General features: G+C 37.7%; 1 protein-coding gene across 5 annotated transcripts in view; it reads left to right on the forward strand.

Annotated features, from left to right (window-relative positions):
• The window catches only part of FAM13B (family with sequence similarity 13 member B), a 44,755-nt gene extending 22,207 nt beyond the window's left edge, over positions 1-22,548 (forward strand). For 2 of the 5 annotated variants that reach the window (XM_088173677.1, XM_088173678.1), the window contains exons 8-25: positions 1,328-1,369; positions 2,358-2,513; positions 4,469-4,604; positions 4,810-4,833; positions 7,102-7,169; positions 7,727-7,781; positions 8,159-8,306; positions 10,778-10,843; positions 11,909-12,119; positions 13,610-13,739; positions 14,185-14,266; positions 14,521-14,750; positions 15,080-15,163; positions 15,958-16,053; positions 18,253-18,336; positions 18,432-18,604; positions 19,023-19,124; positions 20,221-22,548. In XM_088173677.1, coding sequence (XP_088029803.1) covers positions 1,328-1,369; positions 2,358-2,513; positions 4,469-4,604; positions 4,810-4,833; positions 7,102-7,169; positions 7,727-7,781; positions 8,159-8,306; positions 10,778-10,843; positions 11,909-12,119; positions 13,610-13,739; positions 14,185-14,266; positions 14,521-14,750; positions 15,080-15,163; positions 15,958-16,053; positions 18,253-18,336; positions 18,432-18,604; positions 19,023-19,124; positions 20,221-20,344 — 2,011 coding nt within the window. In that variant the 3' untranslated portion in view covers positions 20,345-22,548. The remainder of the gene's footprint in view (positions 1-1,327; positions 1,370-2,357; positions 2,514-4,468; positions 4,605-4,809; positions 4,834-7,101; positions 7,170-7,726; positions 7,782-8,158; positions 8,307-10,777; positions 10,844-11,908; positions 12,120-13,609; positions 13,740-14,184; positions 14,267-14,520; positions 14,751-15,079; positions 15,164-15,957; positions 16,054-18,252; positions 18,337-18,431; positions 18,605-19,022; positions 19,125-20,220) is intronic. The other 3 variants (XM_088173680.1, XM_088173679.1, XM_088173681.1) reach the window with 3 other exon arrangements.
• Positions 22,549-22,948: the final 400 nt, after the last annotated feature.

The following is a 22,948-nucleotide window of genomic DNA, read 5'->3' on the forward strand; positions in this document are numbered from 1 at the left end:
AATTATTTTTAAATAAATACTTTAACCACTTTTTTTATCAGCTTATATTTTATTGAAAGCCCTTTATTGGTTGTGTTTCATCTACTTGGAGGAAGGCAAAATAGAAAGTCTACTTGAGGTGATTTCTCTCTCAGGTGGGGTAACTACTAATAAACCTCCAAAGTTCTAACCAAGGTATTCTTTGCTGTGTTGAAGCCATTCTTGGGTAAACAGAGAGACTGTCTGCATTTTTTAGTGCAAGCAAGGCTCATAGCAGTTGAAACTGATAGGATACCTCTCAGAGGTAATGATTTGCTCAATTCTTCAGGGGAGTGGCAAGCTCCCTTGCATTTCAGGGTCTACCTTATGCATTCATGAAAATAATACTTTAAATCAACTTTGGCAACAGGGTTGTTGCATGGTAAAGAGGAGAAAAATGTTTTTCAGTTTTTTGAGCTTAGTTATCTGTAACAGAATGAAAAAGCCTTTTTTTTACCTCCCTCTCTCCAAGTTAAGCTGAAATTAATATTTACTTTTTTGACTGAAGTGTGTATGTGTGTGCTGCAACTCACAGCTGTTTATAGTAGATTTCTCATCTTTTATTCTTTGCTGTCACTTTGTCTAAAGTATTAAGTATTCTTTTTATAATAAAATTTTAATCTTATTAATGAAAAATTGTAGAGGGACCACACACACGTGAATGAACTGACTTGTGTTAGAAGTTATATTGATTTCCACCCTCCCACCCCTCACTTGAGGAGTTTAATGTTCTAGGCTGAAGTGGCTTTGCCTGGAGATTTCCAGATGCTTTACAAGTCAGACTCCTGTCCCAAAATCTGCCTTCTACTTGAAAGGTTGTAGCTGTGCTCAGAGAGTGCAGTGGATCTGTTGAGCGTTGCAGAACAAAATTATGCAACAGTGGGAAGATCCTGTGGAGGAAAGCAGAGTAATTTGGAATTTGCTTTAGGCAGCAAGGTTAAAATCTGCATTCTTAAGGAAGGTGTCGGGAAATGTTTGACTACAAAATGATTAGTATTTCCCATGGGAAAGACCATACATCTGAGAGCTTGGAGCTTTGTTTCACAACAAATATTGGCTCTTGAGAGACAGAAATCTGCATTGCTGCTTCTACAGCTTTCTGCCTTGTGATGGTGCTCCTTAAGTTTTTTGTCATTTAAATAATAGAAGAACTGTAAATCAGGGTGTTCTTCACATGTTTATTCTGCTTTTATTAGCTTTATCATATGTAATATTTAAGTATTTTTTTAAGTTACTTTCTGTTGTCTTCAAGACTTCTATTTAGTCTGATAAGTTTTGCATTATATTAACTTTTTTTTCTTTATTGCAGTGCTCATATCTCTCCCATAAGTATCTTGCCAGCCTCTGCAGAGTAAGTATAATGAAAATATAAAACGTTTGAATTGTGCTCTTACTAGAACATGCATAGAAGTTACGTATCCTTTCAAAAAGAAAAAAAAAGCAGTAAGTTTCATGATTACAATTGAGAATGAACATATTCTAGTGTGAAGAATTTCACTGATGGCATTTAACACCAATGCAGGAAATACCAAATGTGTGTCAGTGTTGTTGACTGCAGGAGCACGAGAGCACAGTGTGCTTGCATCCATAGTCCAAAGCTTTGGTTTTACACTTAGATACATCATAAGTTTTTTATGATAGCATTCACATTGTAACTTTAGCACCATTGATACTGAGTACAGCTCAGTGGAATTCTGTGGAGGAAAAAAGCATAATTCCAGAGTTTAAGTGGGATTAAATAGTTTGAGATTTTTACAGGCGGATTTTTAGAGTGTTGGGTTGTGTTTTGGGTTGAGCTGGCTGAGAGGCACTCAGCAAAGTATTCTGTTTTTAAAGAATACTGTTTTTTTCTTAATGAAATTTTGGGTATATTCTGTGTCCTTCGTCAGATACTTGCTGATTGTCTCTGCTATTTATTGGCTTTTGCTTTTTGAGATGGACAGCCCTGTTCAGGAGAGGGTGCAGGCACATGTGGTGAAGTGGAATCTGTTCCAGGCTTGATTCTCACCTGTTACAGACAGGATTTTACTGTCACATGAATATATAAGGCTTTTATAAGTTTTTGTGTATAATTGTTAAAAAATAGGTTATTGTAATGTGTTGATTACTCTTAAAATACAGTTGATAAACTTCATAATACTTTATGTAAATCTTATGGATTCAAAAATAGTACGTGTAGTAATTTCCACTGCCTTTTTGGAAAAGTTAGTCTCTTTTGCCTTGAAGTACTGCCATCAAAGATTCCTATAGTGTAAAGTTTATCTCTGCCTTTCTGTGTAGTTGATCACTGCAAAAGTAGAGTTCTTAATAGGACTTTTGTGTATTTTTTTCTTTTTTAGCATTTTAGAAAGAACAATCAGAGCAGCTGTAGAACAGCATCTTTTCGACCTGCAGAGCAGCTTAGATAACGATCTGAAACATATACAGCAACAACGACTGGGCTGTAACAATGAAACAAAAAATCCCAGTGGGGATGAGGAAGGATCTAACAACCAGTAAGATTTTGTTGTGTCTGTAATGAATTCTGTAGAATTGTGTGTCGTAACTCTTCCAAAAAAAACTACCCAAATCCTCCACCTCAACCCAAAAGTTATGACTTTTGCTGTTGACTTCAGTTTTATCTATCTCAAAACAAATCAACTTTTATCAGGTGCCAGTAATCAATAGCTCTTGAAGCAAATATTTTAAATTGATCTTGTTGGTAAAAATTCCATGAAGTCTATCTGCTGTACTGCTGTATTCCATGCAAGTAGCACAGGAACTTAAATTTACTCAAGTGCTTTCATTCTTATCTCACCGATGTGACTTATCACAAAATTTTAACATATTAAAGCTGTTGTAGATTCATAACCCTGTCTTTCCATGTCAACATAACTACTGCTCTGGCTGCCAGTGTCAATGAAACAGCCAAAAATGCATAGAATGAGCACTGTGGGTCTGTTTGCATAGAGTTCCAACCTTATTTAATCAGATTTTATTTTTCGTGTAAATCAGGCCAGATTCTGAGTGTAGTGATTTGCCATGTAGCATTTGGAAGCTTCTGGTACCTTTTGGTGCTTCATTAAATAGTTGTGATTAATACTCAGACTTCAAAAATACGTTGTTAAGATTTCAGTACCTAAATTTCTTTGTTGCTCAGAGCTGGAATATGTGAACAGAGTCTGAAATACATGAAGTGTTCAGCGACTCAAATGCTCTTTTCTAAATTGTTCAATCTTTAGTGATTTCAGAAGGCAGGAATAAAGTTTGCCGTGGATCATAAAAGTAATAATCGTTGCTGGTAATGATCAATTAAATCTGAGTTTTAGTGCTAAAGATTCAGTGTCTTTGAAGCAATATGTGAGTGGGTAATTGCCTTACAGCTCTGTAGCAGCTGAATTCCTTCAGTCCCAGTGTAAGTGCTGTAAAGGTTGGCTGATCTCAGAGGGGGAGGCTCCAAGTGCCATCACTGCCGGTCTGAAACCAGTATCCTCCTCTGGCACAGGCACTATTCCAAATGCTTCTGATCATCATTCCACTATGGATTAACTGTAAGAGAGGATACATGATATCCTTCTTCAAGGGGTTGTCTGGGTTCTTTAAAGCAGCTGACTGTGCACAAGGCAAATACACAGTTAAATTAAGAACTGAAAAAAGCAGTGGTCCAGTGCCAATTTCTTAGTACTAACTTAATGGCCAGATTTAATAAAAAAGAGTTAAAATATTAATTTTCAACCTGTCCGGTTTATTATCTCTGTATCTGATAGCAAAGGAGCTTTCTTAATGTGGTTTGGAATTCTTTTTGGGTGAGGAGAAGGAAGGCAAACAAGTCAAAGGCTTCTGATGAATGACAGTCATATGGTAACAGGGGTGGTGACACACAAAGAATATATGTGAATACAAATATGGCGTCAATTAGTTTTAATCTGGCTGTAATGTTACGTGCCTTAAGTTGAAGTCTCAGCAGATCAAATATTAGAAATAATGGGATTTCTCACTGGAGTAGAACACAGTGATAGTAGCTATAAACTAACTGGCTTCAATGCTGAGAGGCGTGTAGCCTCAGCAATGCCATCGAGTCACTGTAGTTTCAGGATGTCATTGCTTCTGGCTGTTGTGTTTTAATTCCTTAGGTTGGTATGGTAAGCGTGGGGTGTATGCCTGGCCCTTCAGACAAGAACCAAATAAATACATTTTAATATGTCTCTCATGTATGGATGTACAAAACATCACATAAATAAATAATTCTCCCTACAGGCCAGAATAATTCTGTTAAAAAAAAACCCAAACAAAAAAGATTGTGATGTTTGATAATGTTTAAAGGGGCAAATAAAAGTGTGTGTGTGTGGGGGGGGGGTGTTTGTTTTTTTGTGGTTTGTTTGTTTGTTTGTTTAGTTTGTTTGTGGGTTATTTTTTTTCCCTCTTAAAATGTAACAACAAGTTTCTAAAGTCTTTCTGTTTGTATCTTTAGGAATGATGTTATTGAAGATAATGACACTGGTAGCAGTGAAAACACAGGAGACTGCTCTGAAGTATTGGTTTGCACTGATTTAGACAGTGAAGCTATAAAACATGATACTGTAACTGAGGAAGAAGAAAGCATTCAGGTGAGAGGAAGAGTCTCCTGTATATCAAATCATAAGTTGCTGCAACTCTAGTGCTCTAGAGATCCAAGTTTTCTGAAGAACTCTGACGTATCATTACATGAGCTCTTGCTCTGTGCAGTCAGTTGTTTTCTTGCACTGAGAAATTTTGTGTATTTTGGTGTGACTTGTTTGGATCCTGACTGGTATTTTTCCATTCGTCTTTCAGATACCAGCCCTTCCTTCTGCTGAGGTAAGTCAGTGTATGAGGCAGCATAGCACTGGTTAGAGCAGCATCTGTGTTAGTAAAGGCTTCCTGAGGAGCAGAAGCTGTAGAGCTGAGATTGCAGCACAGCCCACGGTCAACTTGCATGGATCAGGGAAGGGTAGCAGTCACCTTGAGACTTTGCAGCCTCTTGGCTGTGCTTGTGCTAAGAAGGTGTGGTTTGTTGTTAGCTAGTTACAGCCTTTCCTCTCTATTTCCAGTTTCTTCTGTGGTAGGCAATGTCCTGTTCTTTTCAGCACATCTCTATCTCTTCCTTAGTTGATGCAATCAAGGAATTCTGTAAAATATGTGCTGACAAAAATGAAATCAAGGATAACAGTAAAGTGCAAGAGAAGAGAGTATTCTTCCATTCAGTATCAAGCAGCACATATGCAGCTGTCAGATAAGCCCTTCTAATGAAAAAATCAAATCTATAGTTCCCTATTTATTTGCTAACGCTTTTGTTGTTACAAATCTAAGTGGTGAATTCTGTGGGCAGAGATGTTTGTTACACATGTGTAGAGAAGTTTCTGAAATGGTTTTCAGCTTCTTGCCTGTGAGTCTATAAATCTTCCTGAGGGTTTCCTGAAAGATAACCAGATAAGCAAACCTATTGTTAGTAGACTTAACTAGAAGAATTTAATGGGTCTTTGAACTGGGAATGGATGCCTTAGCATAGTGAAACTGAGTCATGAATTTGTATTTTTATTAAAACGAAATGTTTCCGTAGTGCTTTTCACTGTTGTGATGTATTCTGTTGTTGGGCTTCTCTTTGCTTTTGGGCATCCCAAATGACTCTCTTGAATCATCTGGCAAGCCAAATTTTCCAGTTCTTCCCACAAACTAGCATATTGTTTTGGAATCCCATTCTGTAAATTAAATTTCATGAAATAATGTATTCATTGTCATGGTTCTTTCCTCATGCTTTAGTGCCAAAAAACAATTAGTTTGTTACCCTATAGCACAAAATACATAAAACATGGTGTTGGATATAAAGGGGAACATGATGCTTGGGAGTGCACAATAGAAATACTTTTGTTGTCATACCTGCTGTCACTCTTGGCCTTTTTTGGCTTTTTTGATAAGACTTCTGACCATTGCTGTCAGTGGTAAAGTGACATTTTGGCATGAAGTTTTGTTTTCTTCAATGTTAGTTTTTACCATCTTTTTGAAACTTTGTTTCAAGTGTTACTGGAGAGTTGTACCTTTTGGGGAGAGGTTAAAGGGAAATGTGGTGATTTTCCTGTGTGATAGGATTTTGAGAGGAGAGTGTAGGGTTGTAGGAAAAGAAAGCTCTGCGTGTGAGTTCTCTTTTGGCCCCGAAATGGAAACAGAAGCAGTTGTTTCCACAACTCCCGCAAGTGTAACTATGCAAGACTTATACTGCTCATCTCCAGGGTGGAAATTATCTGTTGGAGTATGATAAATGAGCTGTAATGAAAAATTGTTTCCCCAAATTGGAATTTGACTTGAGGACTGAAATAATGTCAGCAGAAGAATGGTCTTTTTTCTGATATGGGTGTCAGTTGCTGTCAGCAGCATAAAACTAGCAACTGTTGGTATGTTTGAACTCTCCTGGTAACTTGATGTTATATTCAGACACTGTAAAGATCATTTTGCAAGAACTCTTGAAGTCTAAAACCAAATGACATATTTTGTAGTTCAAATTTCTTGTGTTCCCCCAAATAAGACACTTTTCTGAAGAAATCAAGTAGCAGGCTTTGGCATAAATACTTGTAGTGAACAAAGTGGTGACATGAATTCATCTGAACTTGTTTTGTGAGATGGTGTCATAGAACTGACAGCACTTCTTCATCCCCTTCCAATTCTGTTGCTGATTTATTTAGTACCAGGGATTAGTAGCTCCTTTAAAAAGTTTGTTAGACTTGTTTCATTTCATATATGCTGGGAACAACTGTTTTTGAGACTGGGATGTACAAACTGCCATGATTTTAATCACCCCAAACTTCTTGTCATGAGTGATAATTTTAGGTACAACTTTTATTGAAGAAATAATAAAAAATTGTTTATGTGAAGATGGAAAGTCATTGTCTGATTTCCAGTGATTAAAACACCTGGTCACTGGCCTTACTTGAGAATGTAAAATTGTCACATGGTTAAAAAGTGAGATTTTCATCCCCACACACAAGAAGCTTTTAGTTCTTGAGGGTGTTTTGTGATCAGACATGATTATGGAAATGTTCTCTGTTGAAAGAGCCATTTCCAAATCTTTCTAAACATACTTTTCCCCAACAGACTGCAGACGTATTAGTGAAATTATGCGATGAAGATGAAGATGTTGATGGAGAAAATGATAGTGAAAGGTTTGTGTTTTTCTGTAGTCATACAAACCTAGTTGATTAACCTACAGCTTTTTATATGAACAACCCTATGTTTTGGGCAAAAGAAACAGAAGAATAAAATTTTATTTACTTTGAAATGTTTTGGCACATTTTTATTGCTCTTAATGATGGAAGAATTAATGTCAGCAACAGTGATTAGCCAGAAAGCTTTGTTAATTTGCAGCTTTAGTTCAGCACTGATTGAAATTTCAGTTTTAGTTCAGTTGAGTTTTAAAATATTTACTCTTAATTTGAGAATAAAGGTCTGAGCTGTTTTTATTTCCAGCTTTGTTCAAGTCTAGTTGTTTACATGCTACAACTTGAAATTCAATGTGAAGATCAGAGAATGGAAAAAAAATAATATTACTTTTATCCCCCCAGAGTTTTAATTATTGCCTTAAGTAAATGCATTGCCTAGCTGCTGAAACTGCATGAGGTTTGTAAAAAAAAATATAATGGGAGTGTATAGCGTTTACTATTTATCATTTAGATGATAATGTCCATTTAAAATGATAATGAGGTCTGTGTCTTCTTTTTAGGGAAAATAGTATATTGCTTGATGGCAATGATAGAATATCTTCAGAGGCATTTCTGGTAAGAAAGATTTCATTTATATACAGATACACCGCAACTTATAAGAAATACAAACGTGAAGTAACACAATAAATTTAGCTTTTAACATCTTATGGTGGTTGGTGCTGCAAGGCTTGCAAGACCTCTGTTAGAGAGCTTATCATGTCACTTCACAGAAACTTAGGACAGCAGAGAAAGTTTATGCTTATGCATCTCATGTAAGGAATGTTTTGTAATGTAAATAATTGACTGCTCTTCATGTGTGTGTCTCTAATTGTAATTCCTCAAGTCTGGAAAGATTTTTTTTCCCTTAAAATTTCTAGAAGTGCTGGAACTGATTAAGTGTCTGATTTCCAGGTGCTAAGTAATAATAAAATTTTTCTGTTCTTTAAATACAGGATTCAAGTAGCAAGACTTGTGATCTTAATGCAAACACTGATTCAGAGGTGTTGGGAGATGGCAGTGCCGATGTTCCCGAGGAGGCTCCGGGTGTCCAAGTTCCACATCTGGATCTGAAGAACGTATCTGATGGTGACAAATGGGAAGGTAATTTTCACTCTTTAGCTCATAGTATTGTTAGGGAGGAGTGATAAATAAAACAATTTATAAAGTTGAAGCAGCAGACAACAACATGTTCCTGTAGATGTGGTAAGATCAACCAAGTCATGACGTAGGTCTCATCTTGTTTCAGAACCATCTGCAACTTAATTAAGGACCTTAAAAAATAAAAGGAAAAACTGAAGAAAAAAGTCCAGGTTTCATTCTAGGAGGCATGTTTTGTTTTGGTTTGGTTTTTTAATTTTTTTTAAAGTTCCATGACCCTGAGTCTCTCATCCAAGTCTTTAAAAAAACTTTGTCTAATTATATCATTTAGTTAAAATTCTCATTGTGTCTTATTTGTCTTTGTTTTATTAATTGTAGACTATTGAATTAGCTGAATTTGACTTAAAATCACTAACCTGCTAAACACAGCAGTTCATATTTCAGTTTTTCTGAAAAATCTGTGAGTTGTTTTGGTTTCCATGTCATTGGACATCTTGAAGCAGCTCTAAATTTTCAAATAAAGGCTAAAGTTGCAGATGGATATTTTTCTGTGCCCCTCCTCCTTCCACGGTTTGCATTCTAGGAAAATAACTTGTAACAGTTTTCTCTCAGACAAGAATCCCTATGTTTGTGACCTTATTCTTCACTGCCTTCCAGGCTTAGCAATCCCCTGAGCTTGTGACTTGACTGAACTTTATTGCTCAAATGTCTGGTAATAACCGTTTTACTTAAAACAACCATAAGCCCTTTGTAACCAGAGCAAAACACTCTTGTCAATACCTTCTTTTCAAAATACTTCTCTTTTTGTCTTCCTTATATCATGTTTCCTCTGCCTGGTGTTGATATTTGGAGCCATCACACCTTAAAAAATGCAAGTGATCTAAGCTGCTAAACCACTGCGAGCTGTCACTGCCAGTGCAATGGCCACAGGCCACTTGTTTCTGATTTGGAAAATTTGCAGTACAACTTGATAGATGTAGTGCAGGTAAACTGTGCAGGGACAGAGTTTTAACTTGGAGCAGGCTTTTCCAGTGACAGCTGTTCCTTGAGATGCCTTTAAGTGTCACAGTGAAACCTTAGCAAGACACTGGTGAGAAGGAATCACTCTACTTAACTTGTGGTTGCAGTGTTAGAAATATTAAAATGAGGGAAGTAAAGCTGGAATGTGTGTTCTGCAACAGTGCAGCTTAGAGCTGTCACACATCAGGACACAGAGCTTTGTCCTGAAACTCAAGTGGTGAGAATTCATTGTTAGTTTGTCACTGCTGTTGACTGTCTTGCAAATAAATGCCTTCATGAGTCCACACTTCCCTTTTAACCCTTTGGTAAATAATGAGCTTTGCAAGTTGTGGTTGGCTTCATTCGTTTTGTACAGTATTTGCTGGTTGGTGCTCTTGAGCCCTAGCAAATTGACATTCAGAGTATGTCATGGCACACGGAAGTCAAATTGCAGGCACCCAAAGACACTGAGTCCAGATTTTGAATCTTCTTGCCCAAGTTAAGAACAGTCTAAAGCTAAAAAAACCATAAAAATGCTGTTTGTTTTCAGTGTTTTATTTAGTTTAATTGCTTACTTGCACATTATGTTTTGTTGCATCCTCTATTTGTGTTAAGATGACTTAATATGTGTTCTCAGAAGGTTTGTGGCATCCACTTCCATTATTTCCTTAAATCTGCTCATGAAATTGCTTTTGGTTTTACTTCCCCAAATAGCTTTATGACCCTTGTTTTGAAAATAAAGCAGCATATCTGTTTATAAATTTATATTATATTTTCTTGGTATTAAATCATGTTCTTTGCAAGAGGTCTTAGTTCACTGTGAGGTATTTGAACATTGACTATTCTTCAGTCCTGTTTAGGATGGTTATTAGGAACTCAGCCTTCTGAGGCACACAAGTCCTTGTGGCATTTCACTGAAGTGAGTGACTTTGTTAAGAAATCTGTACTAGTCCAAATTCAGTTACAAGATTTGGGTTATTAAAGCCAATCTAATAGAAAACTCGAAGGCCTGTATGCAAGAGAGTTCTTGAAAATCAACATCAAATGCATGCTGGCCTAAGGTGAAAATGCAGAATGGTTGATTTATATTTCTGAGTGTTTTTCTGCATTTGCCCTGCTTTTTGGAAATCACCAGCATCTCTATTATTTACAAGCTCTGAACGAAAATATTAGAGCTTGCCTTTTGTTCATGTGAGGATGCATGAGTCTCTTATTAAACTGCAGTAAGTCTTCACTATTCCTCTGCCAGTTCTTTGTAAACCTTTCCAGTAAAAAGTACAGATTGGCTGAGGACTGAGCATCCTTACCTGCCATGGGAATTGCTTGGAAGCTGAGAGTGCTCAGGGCCTGGTCCAAAAATATGGGATGTTTTTCCCTGGTACTGTATCTTCCTGCTTTACATGTTATGTATAGTTTGTTCTGACTGTGCTGTGTGTTCACTTTAGTATTTTTGCCATTCTTTTTCATTTTATTAGCGCCATGCCCTATCACTTTCCCCCTCATTGATTTCAAAACAATGCATCTGCAGAGAGAAGGGGAGGGTAAGTATGGTTCGCCATACGTTCAGTTATCTGCCTTTTGATAGTTGATGGTTTGCTTTCTAACTAACCCTTCACCTGCTGTCCCTTATATCTTGGGAATATTCTGATCTGCAGTTTTTTTTGTTAATTCAAAAACGTCCCCTTCTTGTATCTTGTACTGTGCAAACAGACAAGATCACACTGAAGAAACACAAAAAAAATTTCCAATCATACATAGTAAATGTGCGATGGAAAGCAGGTACAAGGGTTATTTTTATTTTTTTAAAGATTACTTTGTGGGTTTTATTGTTGTTCTGCACACTTTGAACCCAGTTTTCAAATTTCTGATTTGAACTAGAAAAAAACCAGGCAACTCTAAAAGGAAAAAGGGGGTGGGATTTTAAAGTAATTGAAAGGCTATATCAGCTTTCTTTTAGACAGCGAGAAAACCATGTCAGAGAATTATAAGGGATGTTAGCAAGGAGTTTTTCATAGGGATTTGAAAGAACTGATTGTTTTGGAATCTCCCTCCTAAAAAATCACCTTCCACAAATTAAGAAATCTCTTTTTCTCAGTGGTGTCAAGATAAATTTTATTATAAAGTCTAAAAACACTCCTTCATAAAAGACTGAAGCAAATGGGCATTGTACCTAAAGAGGTACTGTCAGACTTACCTTCTTCAAAACCAAGAGGACAGCCTTCCAAAGTGCATGTGTACAGTATGAAAATTAGTTTCCACAGCAAAATACCGCAATGGACAATAAGCATGTTCTTCTTATTTATATTTCTGATACATAAATAAGGCTCTTTTATACTGTTGAACTGCTCAGAAATGTGTACTCCCAAGATACACTTTGAAAAAGGGATCCTAGTGTGCATACTTCATTTCAGTACTTTTGTCTTTCTGTTATATGACAGAATTTGTAGCTTTCTGATGTATTTCACAGTTTTTATTCACTTTGTGTATGACACCACATCCTCTAGAGCATACAAGACTAAGCATTGGGTTCACATTTTTGTTTTGACTCTTGTTTATAGTTCTCTTAACAGAAAAGTGCCATTTTGTGTCTTTTTTTTATCTTCTAGATCCATTTCCTGCTTTCAAGTCTTGGCAGGAGGACAGTGAATCTGGAGAAGCTCAGCTTTCCCCACAGGCTGGGAGGATGACTAATCATCCATTGGAAGAGGACTGTCACCCCATATTGTCACATCGGAGTTTGGATTTTGGGCAAAGCCAGCGTTTCTTACATGATCCAGAGACGTTAGACTCTTCATCCAAAGCACTTTCTTTTGTTAGGTGTGTATTTTAATACAGTCTAGTGGGCAGGAAGTGTTACTGCCAGGATGAAAATACAGCTATTGGAGATTGCTGCAGGTTGCCATGATCTGAGTGAACTGAAGAGCAAGGTCAAATGTAACATTGTGTGGCCATTTGGCTGCTCTGCCTGCCCAGGAACTGCTGGAGTGAGTCAGAGCAGAGGTTCAGCTGGGGTGGGATCGTGTCTCTCCAAGTGGCCACTGATAGATGCGGAGGGCAAGAGGACAAAAATAGGACAAGATTGCAGAGCTTTCCCTGGCATTTGGTCAGGGCTTCGGACAAATGGCGCTTCCTGGGCTGAAAGTATTTATATCCTTTGTTTACCAGGCTTTGCTAGACTCTGGTCTGTGATTTTATTCAAGGTCTGGCTTTTTTTTCTTGTATTTTTTTGACGTCGTTTATTATGTTGTCGCTAAACAAGCTGCAGGTTATTTGTATGTTATTTGTAACAGGGCAGTGTGAGTCTCCAGATCTGTAAATAACCCGTGACCTGTACTGTCTACTACTGTTACTGAGAAGGGGAAGTTGAGAAGAATTTTCATTCTTGTTAGGGGAAAGATAATCTCATAAAAATGAGAAAACCTGAAAGAGGAGATTGGAACAAGTTTCGAGTTTCTAGTTGTTGGCAGATTTCTTGATGCAAAAAGATCCTTGTGCAAGTTTTCTCCAATTAGCCACAGAAGATATTTAACAAGTACTGTTAAAATGATGTAGAAGACTGACATGCAGGAAAGTACTGAGGGTTATAGCTGTTCTCTTCATTCTGAAACTAATAAGGATCTGCTCTAGTAGATTATTAGATTAGTATTGCTAATATCTTGAACTACATAGATGTCACTGGCTGTGTTGAGGGATATTTCAGACACCTTGTACAATAAGTGTTCTGGAAAATTCTCATGTTGATCTTGAAACAAAAATGCTTTGCAAGAGCAGCAAATGTCAAGGAGCTACGTGAAAGAGTATATAAAACCAAAACCACATAATTTAGAAGGCTTTAAATAAAATTTAAGAAATTTTTAGGAAGACTAACAAATTCTGTGGATACTTTTTGGCTTAAGTATCTCTTAACTTGCCTGAGACAGTTGAGTGAAGCTGTTGAAATACCAAGGATTGTTCAGTGGTATTTTCTAGCTTGGGCTTTATTCTGTGCTCAGTACTTTAAGAACAACTGAGTAAATAGTAACTTAGTTAAATAACCCAGGCACCAGAAAGTTGGCAATTAAAGGTACTTTACACTTGAATTTCAAATATGTTTTTTTTCTTGTGGGTATTACTGATGTTAGGGAGACAAAAATAACGTCACATCTTGAAGGCAGCAGCTCAAAGCAGTTTAAGTAAATAGCTCTGAAAACTTGAAATTAGTGGATTATGAACTGGAGAAAAAAATTAAATTATTCATCTCTTAAATATGCATATTCCTTGCACTCATTTAATTATCTAAATGTCATTTTAAAAATGTTTTTAAACAGAACACGAAGAGCATCCTTTAGCTCAAAAGATGACAAAAGGGAAGACAAGACACCTTATCAGCTTGTCAAGAAATTACAGAAAAAAATAAAGCAATTTGAGGAACAGTTTGAAAAAGAGAAAAACAGTAAGGTAGGTTAGCACTTCTGTTTTTACTCATGATAAAGGACTGCATGGGAGAGCTGAGTGACTCTTGTAGTTCATCACTGAATAACTGTGTTCACAAATGAGGATTTTGTTACACACTGCTGTCTGCAAAAGGGAGCTGAGCAACAGCAATATTAGAAAATGTGCCAGAATGCCAGAGCCAAAGGAGGACGGAGTGACAGTTTTCCACAGATGAGATGTGTGGAAAAGCAGAAGTGTCTTACCACTCTATGGCTCAGCTGCTGAAGTTGTTTCAGTTCTATTTTCACAAGTGTCCTTATGTTGGCATTGAGTTGTGATCTGATACTGAGTGGCATTCCTGTAATTGTTCACATTCACCATCACAAATATTACCAAATCTTGAAAGAAGTATTTATAAACAAGATTTAGTGTGTTTGTTTTAATATGTAGTTTATTTGTATTTTTTCAGCCCTCCTATAGTGATATTGCAGCCAATCCAAAAGTTTTAAAATGGATGACTGAACTTACCAAATTGAGAAAGCAAATAAAAGGTAAGAGATTGCTACAGTTTCACGTTATCTACCAACACAAATTATCTCCATGACTGAAATGGCTAGGTCATTCAGTGAAACTCCACAGCACACGAAAATGTTTCATTTCTGCATTCTGCACTATTCAAAAATCAAATTATTCTTGTTCTTTAGGAAATAACATTTCCCTATGCCAATTGCTATATTTGCAGTTAAACAAACTGAGGGTTTTATTTCTTTTAAACCTTTGGATTGAGCCATTTTTCCCATTTCAGATGCAAAGCAGAGGAGCTCAGAGGGAGAATTCATACCTCAAACACGTCCACGAAGTAACACTCTTCCAAAAAGCTTTGGTTCCTCTCTTGACCAAGAGGATGAAGAAAATGAAGATGAGATGCAGATTGTGCAGAAAGAGAAGAAGCCCACCAAGGAGGCGACACTTGAACTAATTTTGAAAAGATTAAAGGAAAAACGAGTTGAGAGATGTTTACCAGAAGATATAAAGGTAAGCATAAGGTTATGGATTGGTTCTTTCTGAGAGAATGAGAGGGAAATAGAGCACTGTCAGACAATTGAGATACCACTTTATCAACACGATGATTCCTCTGGCTAGCAACCCTTTGCAAGGCCATCATGTTTCAGACTCAGTGGGGAAATCATCAACACGATCCACATTTTCCTTACTCCATATTGAAATATTTACAAGTATGTACTGACAGCTTTAAATGGAAGAAGGTGGGTTGTATAATATTAACTAAGCTAAGTTTGGCTTAGGCATCTGTATAGCAAGTAAAAGTGACTTGTGTTTGATTAAATGCTAATTATTCTTGATAGAAAATGACAAAGGACCATTTGGTAGAAGAGAAAACATCTCTGCAGAAGAGCCTCCTGTATTATGAAAGCCAACATGGACGGCCGGTAATGCTTGGCTTTATTTCAAACTGTCTCTTTGTGTGCATAGACAGCAGTAACTCTCAAGCAATAGTAAGACCAGAATTTAATGCTGGTGTGGGGGTTCTTCTTTTTCCTTTTCCAAAACACAAAGGTATCTATTGGCCTCCATGTTGCCATCTGAGGAACTTGCTGCATTGACTCCTAAAAAAAAGAAAAAAGTATGTATTAATAGGCCCCCTTTTTAGAAATCAGCAGGTTATTGCAGTGTGCAAAGTGATGGGTGTCATTTGGTGCCTTATATGTCTGTGAGGCAAAGAGATGTCTTAATAATAAACAAGATTATTGAATTTCCTGTGAAAAGACCTGAAATGTTATTCTGGATTTCACAGAAACGGAAATGAAAAGCCAGTTCCCACCCCTCTTCTCTACAGTTTCATTTTTTCCTTTTCTTCGCTTTCATTTCTGTAGAACCATCGTCATAGCCAGGCACACATCTTTTCCCCCAATTCTTGATCCCTTTTTTGCCTCTTCTCCATGGATATTTAAAGACAGAGAGTTTGCCTGTGCTGAAGCTCCCTAATTTTTAGGAAGTGTTTAAATCTTTTCCCTGAAAGATACAGGGTGTTAAAGTGAGAGAGAATGAAAAAGCACCCACTTATTCCCTTTTATCTGCATAAACTCCCTTTCATACACACAATTTAAGGTAGTTTTGAATTCCTACTTGGAGTGTTGATGGCAGGAGAAGCACACGGCTTTGTGTTTGCTTGTCTGTGATTGAGTGACCAGTATAATTAATTTTGTGGTTTCTCTGCCTCTAGGTTACTAGAGAAGAAAGACATATTGTGAAGCCACTTTATGACAGATACAGACTTGTAAAACAAATGTTAACTAGAGCAAGCATTACTCCTATTCTTGTGAGTAAAACAAATGCTATTTCTATTTATTTTCCCACTTTTGAACTGTGAGGCTGCCTTTAGAAGAGTTAGTACACTGTTCTGTGACACATCTTTCTTGTGGAAGATACAAGATATTGTTGTCATTGTACTTGAGGCATTTGATTGATTTGCTGCTGAGAACAGAGTAGTTCCAAGTTGTCTGTGACCTTGGTGGCTCTTGGGAATTAAATAGTTCTCTGTGTAAGTAAGTGAGCTGTGCTAACTTACTGTGGCTGAGATGTTCCCAAGTGCCTGTGCTAGGTATGGATCCACAGGACATACTGTACTTTCAGTCCTCCCCAGAATAGTAACACCAGTTGCAGTGCAGGTTGCTGTCAGCAGAGGCTTCAGTGACAGGATTGCCATCAGAACCATTTCATTCCTTCATGCTTCCCCAGAGAGAGACATGTTACCAGTACCTGCAGCATCTGTACAACATCCATGGTTTTTCATTGTGTTTTCACTTCATTTCCTCTGAATTTTCTATCCTCTCTGTGGTCTTCTAAGAGATGAGGAAGGAAAGGTTTTCATACTGTGCAAAGAAATTGATGTAACCTTGTTTATAGTACCTGTGAAACAGCTGAGGAATGACAGCCGGCTGGTTTGTTCTGCACGAGCCGTAATCCAAGCCTTGCATACTGACCCAGGCTTGCAAAATACCTGTTTGGATGTTGGCTGCTGACCCTTTTGGAAGGAAAGGCCTGCATAACTGACGTGAGATAATCTCTTTGCATACAGACAGTTCTTCCCAGACACAGGTAGCTGGGCTTACTCAGCAGGAACTTAATCTGCTATTAGGTTGTCACTGACAGTCCTTAGCTCTCCCCTCTAAGCTGGAGTACATTGAGATAAAGGGACCAGGTCAAGTTCTGCCTTTCTTGCACGTACGTTTTTTTGGTGGCTCTTTTTAACGAGAACCATGATTTGCATCACAGTCAAGTTTAAAGGCTTTTATATCAGAATCCCTTTCTGAGCTCCATAAGCACAGGTTGCTCTTAGGCACCAATGTATTTCTCTGTGATGGGTGAGTCACAGCTTTTTGGTAGTGCCCTTGACTGATTGAGCTCTGTCCCATCTCTCCCCTCAGAAATCTGACTCTTCAGCTGAGATAGATTTTACATTCTGGGTAGCCTTATGACTGAACCAATCATTCTGTTTTTTTGGCTGTGAAATAAATGGATAGGTGATAGCCCATCAGAAGGATTTTAAATTCAGGAGAGATCTCAGTAACATGATTCCTCATCTGTGCTGTAGGCAACACCTGTAAAATCTTTTTCACAGGTTTCTGCTTCTGAAACCTGTAAGAAATATGAGGACCTCTCTCTTACTGCCAAGGATTGTTCAGTTGTAGCTTCTAAATAGTCTATACTCAGTGCCAGATATTTCAAGAATGGATTTTTAAGTTTATATTACAATTGAGTCCATGAGATAACTCTTACTGTATTCTGGTACACTAATGACATGCACTGAAGCCTGTATGGAAATGTCCAGAGAAGCAGGAGACTATTTACCCTTCATGAACTAAAGTTTTTGACAGGTCATTGTCTGTGTGGCTTTTGTGTTTCACCTTTTCCTGTCCAGAGACCATTTGTTGGTATTGCTTCTGCTATCTGGGGATAAGGGATGAGCAGGACATTATGGCAGGTGTGCAACAGGCACCTGGACAGCACAGGGACACCTGCTTTAGGCTGGAGTTCAAAGGATTTTGGCTCTGAGGTGGCAACAGATAGCTCTGATTTCACACTTGCAGCTGCGTGGCTTCAGAGGGGTCTGGAAAAAGAACCTGACAGGATTATTCCCAATGGATGCCTGGCTGGATAACCAGCTCTGTAACTGTGCTTTGGTTTGGGAGGAGCAAGACTAAATACAAAATTCAGAGCTATCATTGCACTTTATGAATCTTCTACAAAACATGGAGAGAGCAAATGCTTTTTATTTTAAGTCTGAAAAGGATTATTTTAAAATAAATTATAAGCTACAACATTTATTTGTGTCAAGGATACCTCGGGTATCTGAGCTTTTTGAGTTATATGGTTACTTTATTTGTGCTCTGTAAGTATGTTTGCAGTCTTTTATTCATCTCAGAGAGAAAATACTGGGTGACTTCAACATAATTCTACTTCAAACAGCACTTGATGTCTTACTGTACATTTTGAAGCAAATTTCCATTTTTTTTAGGGATCACCATCAACCAAGAGGCGGGGGCAGATGTTACAGCCCATTATTGAAGGTGAAACTGCCCATTTTTTTGAAGAAATTAAGGTAGGTACAGTGTATTTTAAAAAATACTTCACAGCACTTGTAATAGGGAACTGAAATACATCATATTTATTTTGAATTTCTGTTTTCACTTTCAGGAAGAAGAGGAGGAAAGTGATGGTTTTTCTGCAGACCTGAGCGATATCTTAAAAACTGCTTCCCAAACACAGCCCGTTCTAAGCCCAGTTGAAAACTCTGAGTCTGATATTGAGGATGGTCAAGAGAAACTCACCCGGGACCTGAGGCTCTCCAGCACCCGAGCTGCTTCTATGTATGGACAATTAAGTGGATAATTTCATTATAGTACTTGTCATTATTGTAGTTAGAGTGATGATACTAAATCTATGATGTTGGGTAGAAGGGAGTGACATGTTCAGCACTTCTCAGGAAATGTTTGGATTGAATGAGTGTTCTTTGCTCTGACATGTCTGACTAAGATCTTTTTGTACTCAGTGAATTATTTAGTATCTTCTAAACCTTCTTCAGCCTTGCTTGAGCTGTGTAGACGGCATAAAATTTATACCCCTTTATTAACTGCTAGTTTGTTCTCAATATTTCACTTTCAAACTGACAGCATGTTCCTTATGAGCCAGACAAATAAATTATTAGTGCAGCTAGCTCAGTTGTTTCTGAGGAATTTAAATTCTATTGTACGGCCAACGTATTTTTATTTCCCTTGAAATTTTTAGGCCTGAATTATTGGAGCAACTGTGGAAAGCCAGAGCTGAGAAAAAGAAGCTACGTAAGACATTACGAGAATTTGAAGAGGAGTTTTATCAGCAGAATGGAAGGTTTGTTTAGCACAAAACCAGATGCTGGGCTGCAGCCTCATAGCCAAGTATATTTTCTAACTTGGAATGTTATCAGCTGGAATCTGATCTGTTTTGATCTGCTATGAATAATCTCCTGAGGGAGATAACTTCGTGTATTTTTAACAGCTCAATTAAAAAAATAGCATTTAAAAATACCTATTAAAGAGTATGATCTTAAAAAACCCAAAAACATATTATCCCTATTCTGTAACATAGGGCAGGGAAATTTGCCCATTTTCCGCTTGTTCCAGTAGGTCAGTTCTGGTAGTGGATATTTGCTTTACCAGTAAGGATTTTTATCATTTTTATTCTTTTCCATATTGTGTAGTTCTTTTAGGCTTCTTATGTGAATTTTTGTCATTAATTGGATTGCATTGCTGCCCATTGTATTTTCGAGATATGTCATGAACAAAACTAAGAACCCTCCTAAGAGGTCACTTGACTGGCAAATGCTCTCACTTGACTGTGCCTTCTCCTGTTCTCATGTATTTCTTCTGAACTACGAACTCCAGGACCACTGGTCACACAAATTCCTGTTACATGGCTTCATTGTGCACTTAGTGAATTTGGGACAAAACTCCTTTTGACTTCAATGGGAAATAATGAGGTTAATCATATTAATAGATTATTTATTATAATGCAGTAAGAATACTGCTCTGCTGCCAATTTGTGGATCAATCTACTTCCAGTAAAAAGCGTAGATTGACTTGAATTTGTCTTTTTCTGTAGTGTGTACACAGGATCTGAAATTAAACTCCTCATGTCCTGTTAGTAAAATTACCAGGAGAGCTTAGGGCAATGGTTATTACCCTATGCTGCAGCAGTTGTGCTGAATAAATGCTGCAGGGTTTTCAGTTCCGTTTTTTGGGCGATGGCAGTTTCAACTGCAGTGAAGTAAAATATAATGTCATGCCTGTTATTGGTGAACAAGCTGCCAATAATGTTTTCATCTGCCCTAAAATAACTTCCTGTAGCTGTTTCTGTGTTTGGCTTGCTGCAGGATGGAGGATTTAGTTGAAATTTTGATTTTTTTTTTTTTTTTTTTTTTTTTTTTTTTTTTTTTTTTTTCTTACAGAAATGTCCAGAAAGAAGATCGGGTCCCAATGCTGGATGAGTACAGGGAGTACAAGAAAATCAAAGCCAAACTGAGGCTGTTAGAAGTCCTTATCAGCAAGCAAGATTCTTCAAAATCAATTTAAATTATATTCCTCCAACCTGTTGAGTAACATGATGTTTCCATGTACTACCCCTGTACTTATTGGGTGCTTGTGTTCATGTGTCATGCACTGTTGAAAGAATCCAGTTTGTGCACTTTACTATGGTGCCACTAGGACATGTTTGAAGGGTAAGTCGGTCCTGTCTAGAGAGCAAATAAGGTTTCTGAGTTTGAGACTGCTCTATCCAACTTTAGCAAACACAGTTTCCATCGAAGTTTTGTATTCCAGTTGGATCCATCCCTTTCCAAACAACCATAGCTTTTTTTTTTCTTTAGCATTCAAGGACTTTGAGACTTTTGTTATTACCAACCTTTTGCATTGTTGAAGAAATGATTAATATAGTAATGCTACACTGAACTACTCTTGCCTAAAAAAATCAGCAAATTAAGGGTACAGCTCTTAATTCCTGGAACACTTAAACAGACTGTAATTCCTTTCAAAGGACTGCTGTGGAACAACTTTGATTTTTTTTTTTTTTTGTATTCTAAATTGCACCTATACACAGTAATAATTAACGTCTATGGATTTTGCTCATTAGTGGTCACGTTTCCTCCTTGAAAAGATGACAGTGGACAAACCAGAAAGTGACCTTTTCTTAGTGGCTTTTAAACCTTGGAAAACTGGAAAGTTCAATCACATGCTGCCTACAGGACTCAAGTCATTGTTGTTCATTTGATTCCTTTTTCAGTTGTTACCAACCAGTGGTGAGTAGTGTTTGGGCTGAATTGGATACGGCATCTCCGCTTTCAGAAGATTTGAGGAGCACAGTGAACACTTTGGTGTTTGGGAAATCTGGTGGCACTCAGACTTGTGTGGTTCCACAGAAAGGAACTGGCTTAGGACAGTTAAAATCCCACTGTACCTGAAATGAGTATGGTGTCAAGGGCTAAAATCAGTGTAGTTAACACGCACCACAGGGAGAACCGTTGGTTTGGAGTGGAAAGATTACTGCTGTTTATCACGGTTTTGTTTTACAGTTGGAGAATAAAAATACATTATCTAATCCTTACATGTAAGCAAAACAGTTTATGGGCCTTGCATGATTTAGCTTCAGAGTTGAATCTAAATAATGTTTTGAGTATCACATCTGCTATGCTGAATGATGATTTAGGGACTAGCTTTGCTCTGCAGCAGCCATCTGCAGCTGTTTCTGATCTGGCAAAATCAAAATGTTAATTTCAGCTGGTGCTTTCTCAGTTTTTTGGTTTTTTTTAATTTCAGTGTATCAGTTTGATTGTGGCCATGTTTTGCATGCACCTGCTCTCACTGCATGTTTTTATGACTGGCTAATGTCAACATAGCAATGATTCACTCTGCTTTATGAAAGACCAAAAATGAACTTTCTCATGATGTAAGAAATGGCTCGCACATAACCTCAGAGACTTGCTGTTCTGTCATGAAGCATATGAAATAGGTTGCAAGTAGGATTTTAGTGCTCACATTTCATTTGTGTACTGTAGAGTACTCCTTGGTTTGTTTTACTCTGCTTGTAGGCATGTAATTTTGGAATTCAGAAAAAAAAGCACTAAAACTATTGAGCACTGGTGGTATGCCTTTTTTTTTTTTTTTTTAACTGCAAAATTATCTGGGACCTTAGAGAATTATGAGGTTAAACTAGTCTTGAGACCATTTACCAATTTTATTCAGTTCCATTGTGCAATGTACACTTCAGTTCCTTTTCTATCAGTCTGCAGACACGGGTGTATCCAAACATTGAAACTAATGTGTACTGTATAGTGTTGTACATGAATGTTTGTGTTTTATATACCACATGCAAAATGTCAATATGCACTATTTAAATGTTTTAAATAATATATTCCTCCTTTATAATGCTTAAATCTATATGATTCCAATATTTTTATAAGTGAGTGAGTGATCAGACTGGTTCCAATTCAGAATTAACAGCTGCTTTGTGTTTGTTATGCAGTGTTTGGCTGTTTATTCAGTATAGTAGATAAGCATGGCAACAGTTATGCTGAGTGTGTTTTGTGCCATCCTTGTTGAGCAATAAATAAATGGTAGAACTAGGCATTTTGTGATATAAGTTTTTCTTTGGTAAAAGCAAAACCTATATATCTATATGGATATATAGATATGGAATATATATAACTAAACCAGATATAATTGCATTGCTATGTCTGGTGTCCATTGTATAGACTTTTATAATAAAAGTACCTTAACCTTTATTGTCTTGTCTTTGTTTCTCATCATGCTTTCTCCTCCACTGCCATCTCTTCAAAACGAGTGCTGAGTCGCTTGCTGCTGCTGTTGGTAGCTGCAGGGCGTTGTGGGGTGGGTCCGAATTCCACGACCTGCCCTGGTGGTGGCTCGGGGGAAGCTGCATCCCCTGGAGCCGCGTTCTGCCCGTGCGGGAGACGGGTCCCAGCAGCTCCTGACTGACAGCTTGGAGCGTGGTCATGGCTGGGCTTCAGTTCCTGCTGGGAGTGATGCAGGAGCACACTGGGAGTCTGCCTTGTTCCTTCCCCAACAGCAGCAGAGTGGGAGCAGGTGGGCAGGGAGCCACCACTGGGACAATTCTTCACTGCCAGTGAATGCACCCACATCGGTTGTGTCTCTGCGTCCATG

This window comes from Sturnus vulgaris, chromosome 15, assembly GCF_052056855.1.
Source record: "Sturnus vulgaris isolate bStuVul1 chromosome 15, bStuVul1.hap1, whole genome shotgun sequence".
In the NCBI taxonomy this organism is placed as follows: Eukaryota; Metazoa; Chordata; class Aves; order Passeriformes; family Sturnidae; genus Sturnus; species Sturnus vulgaris.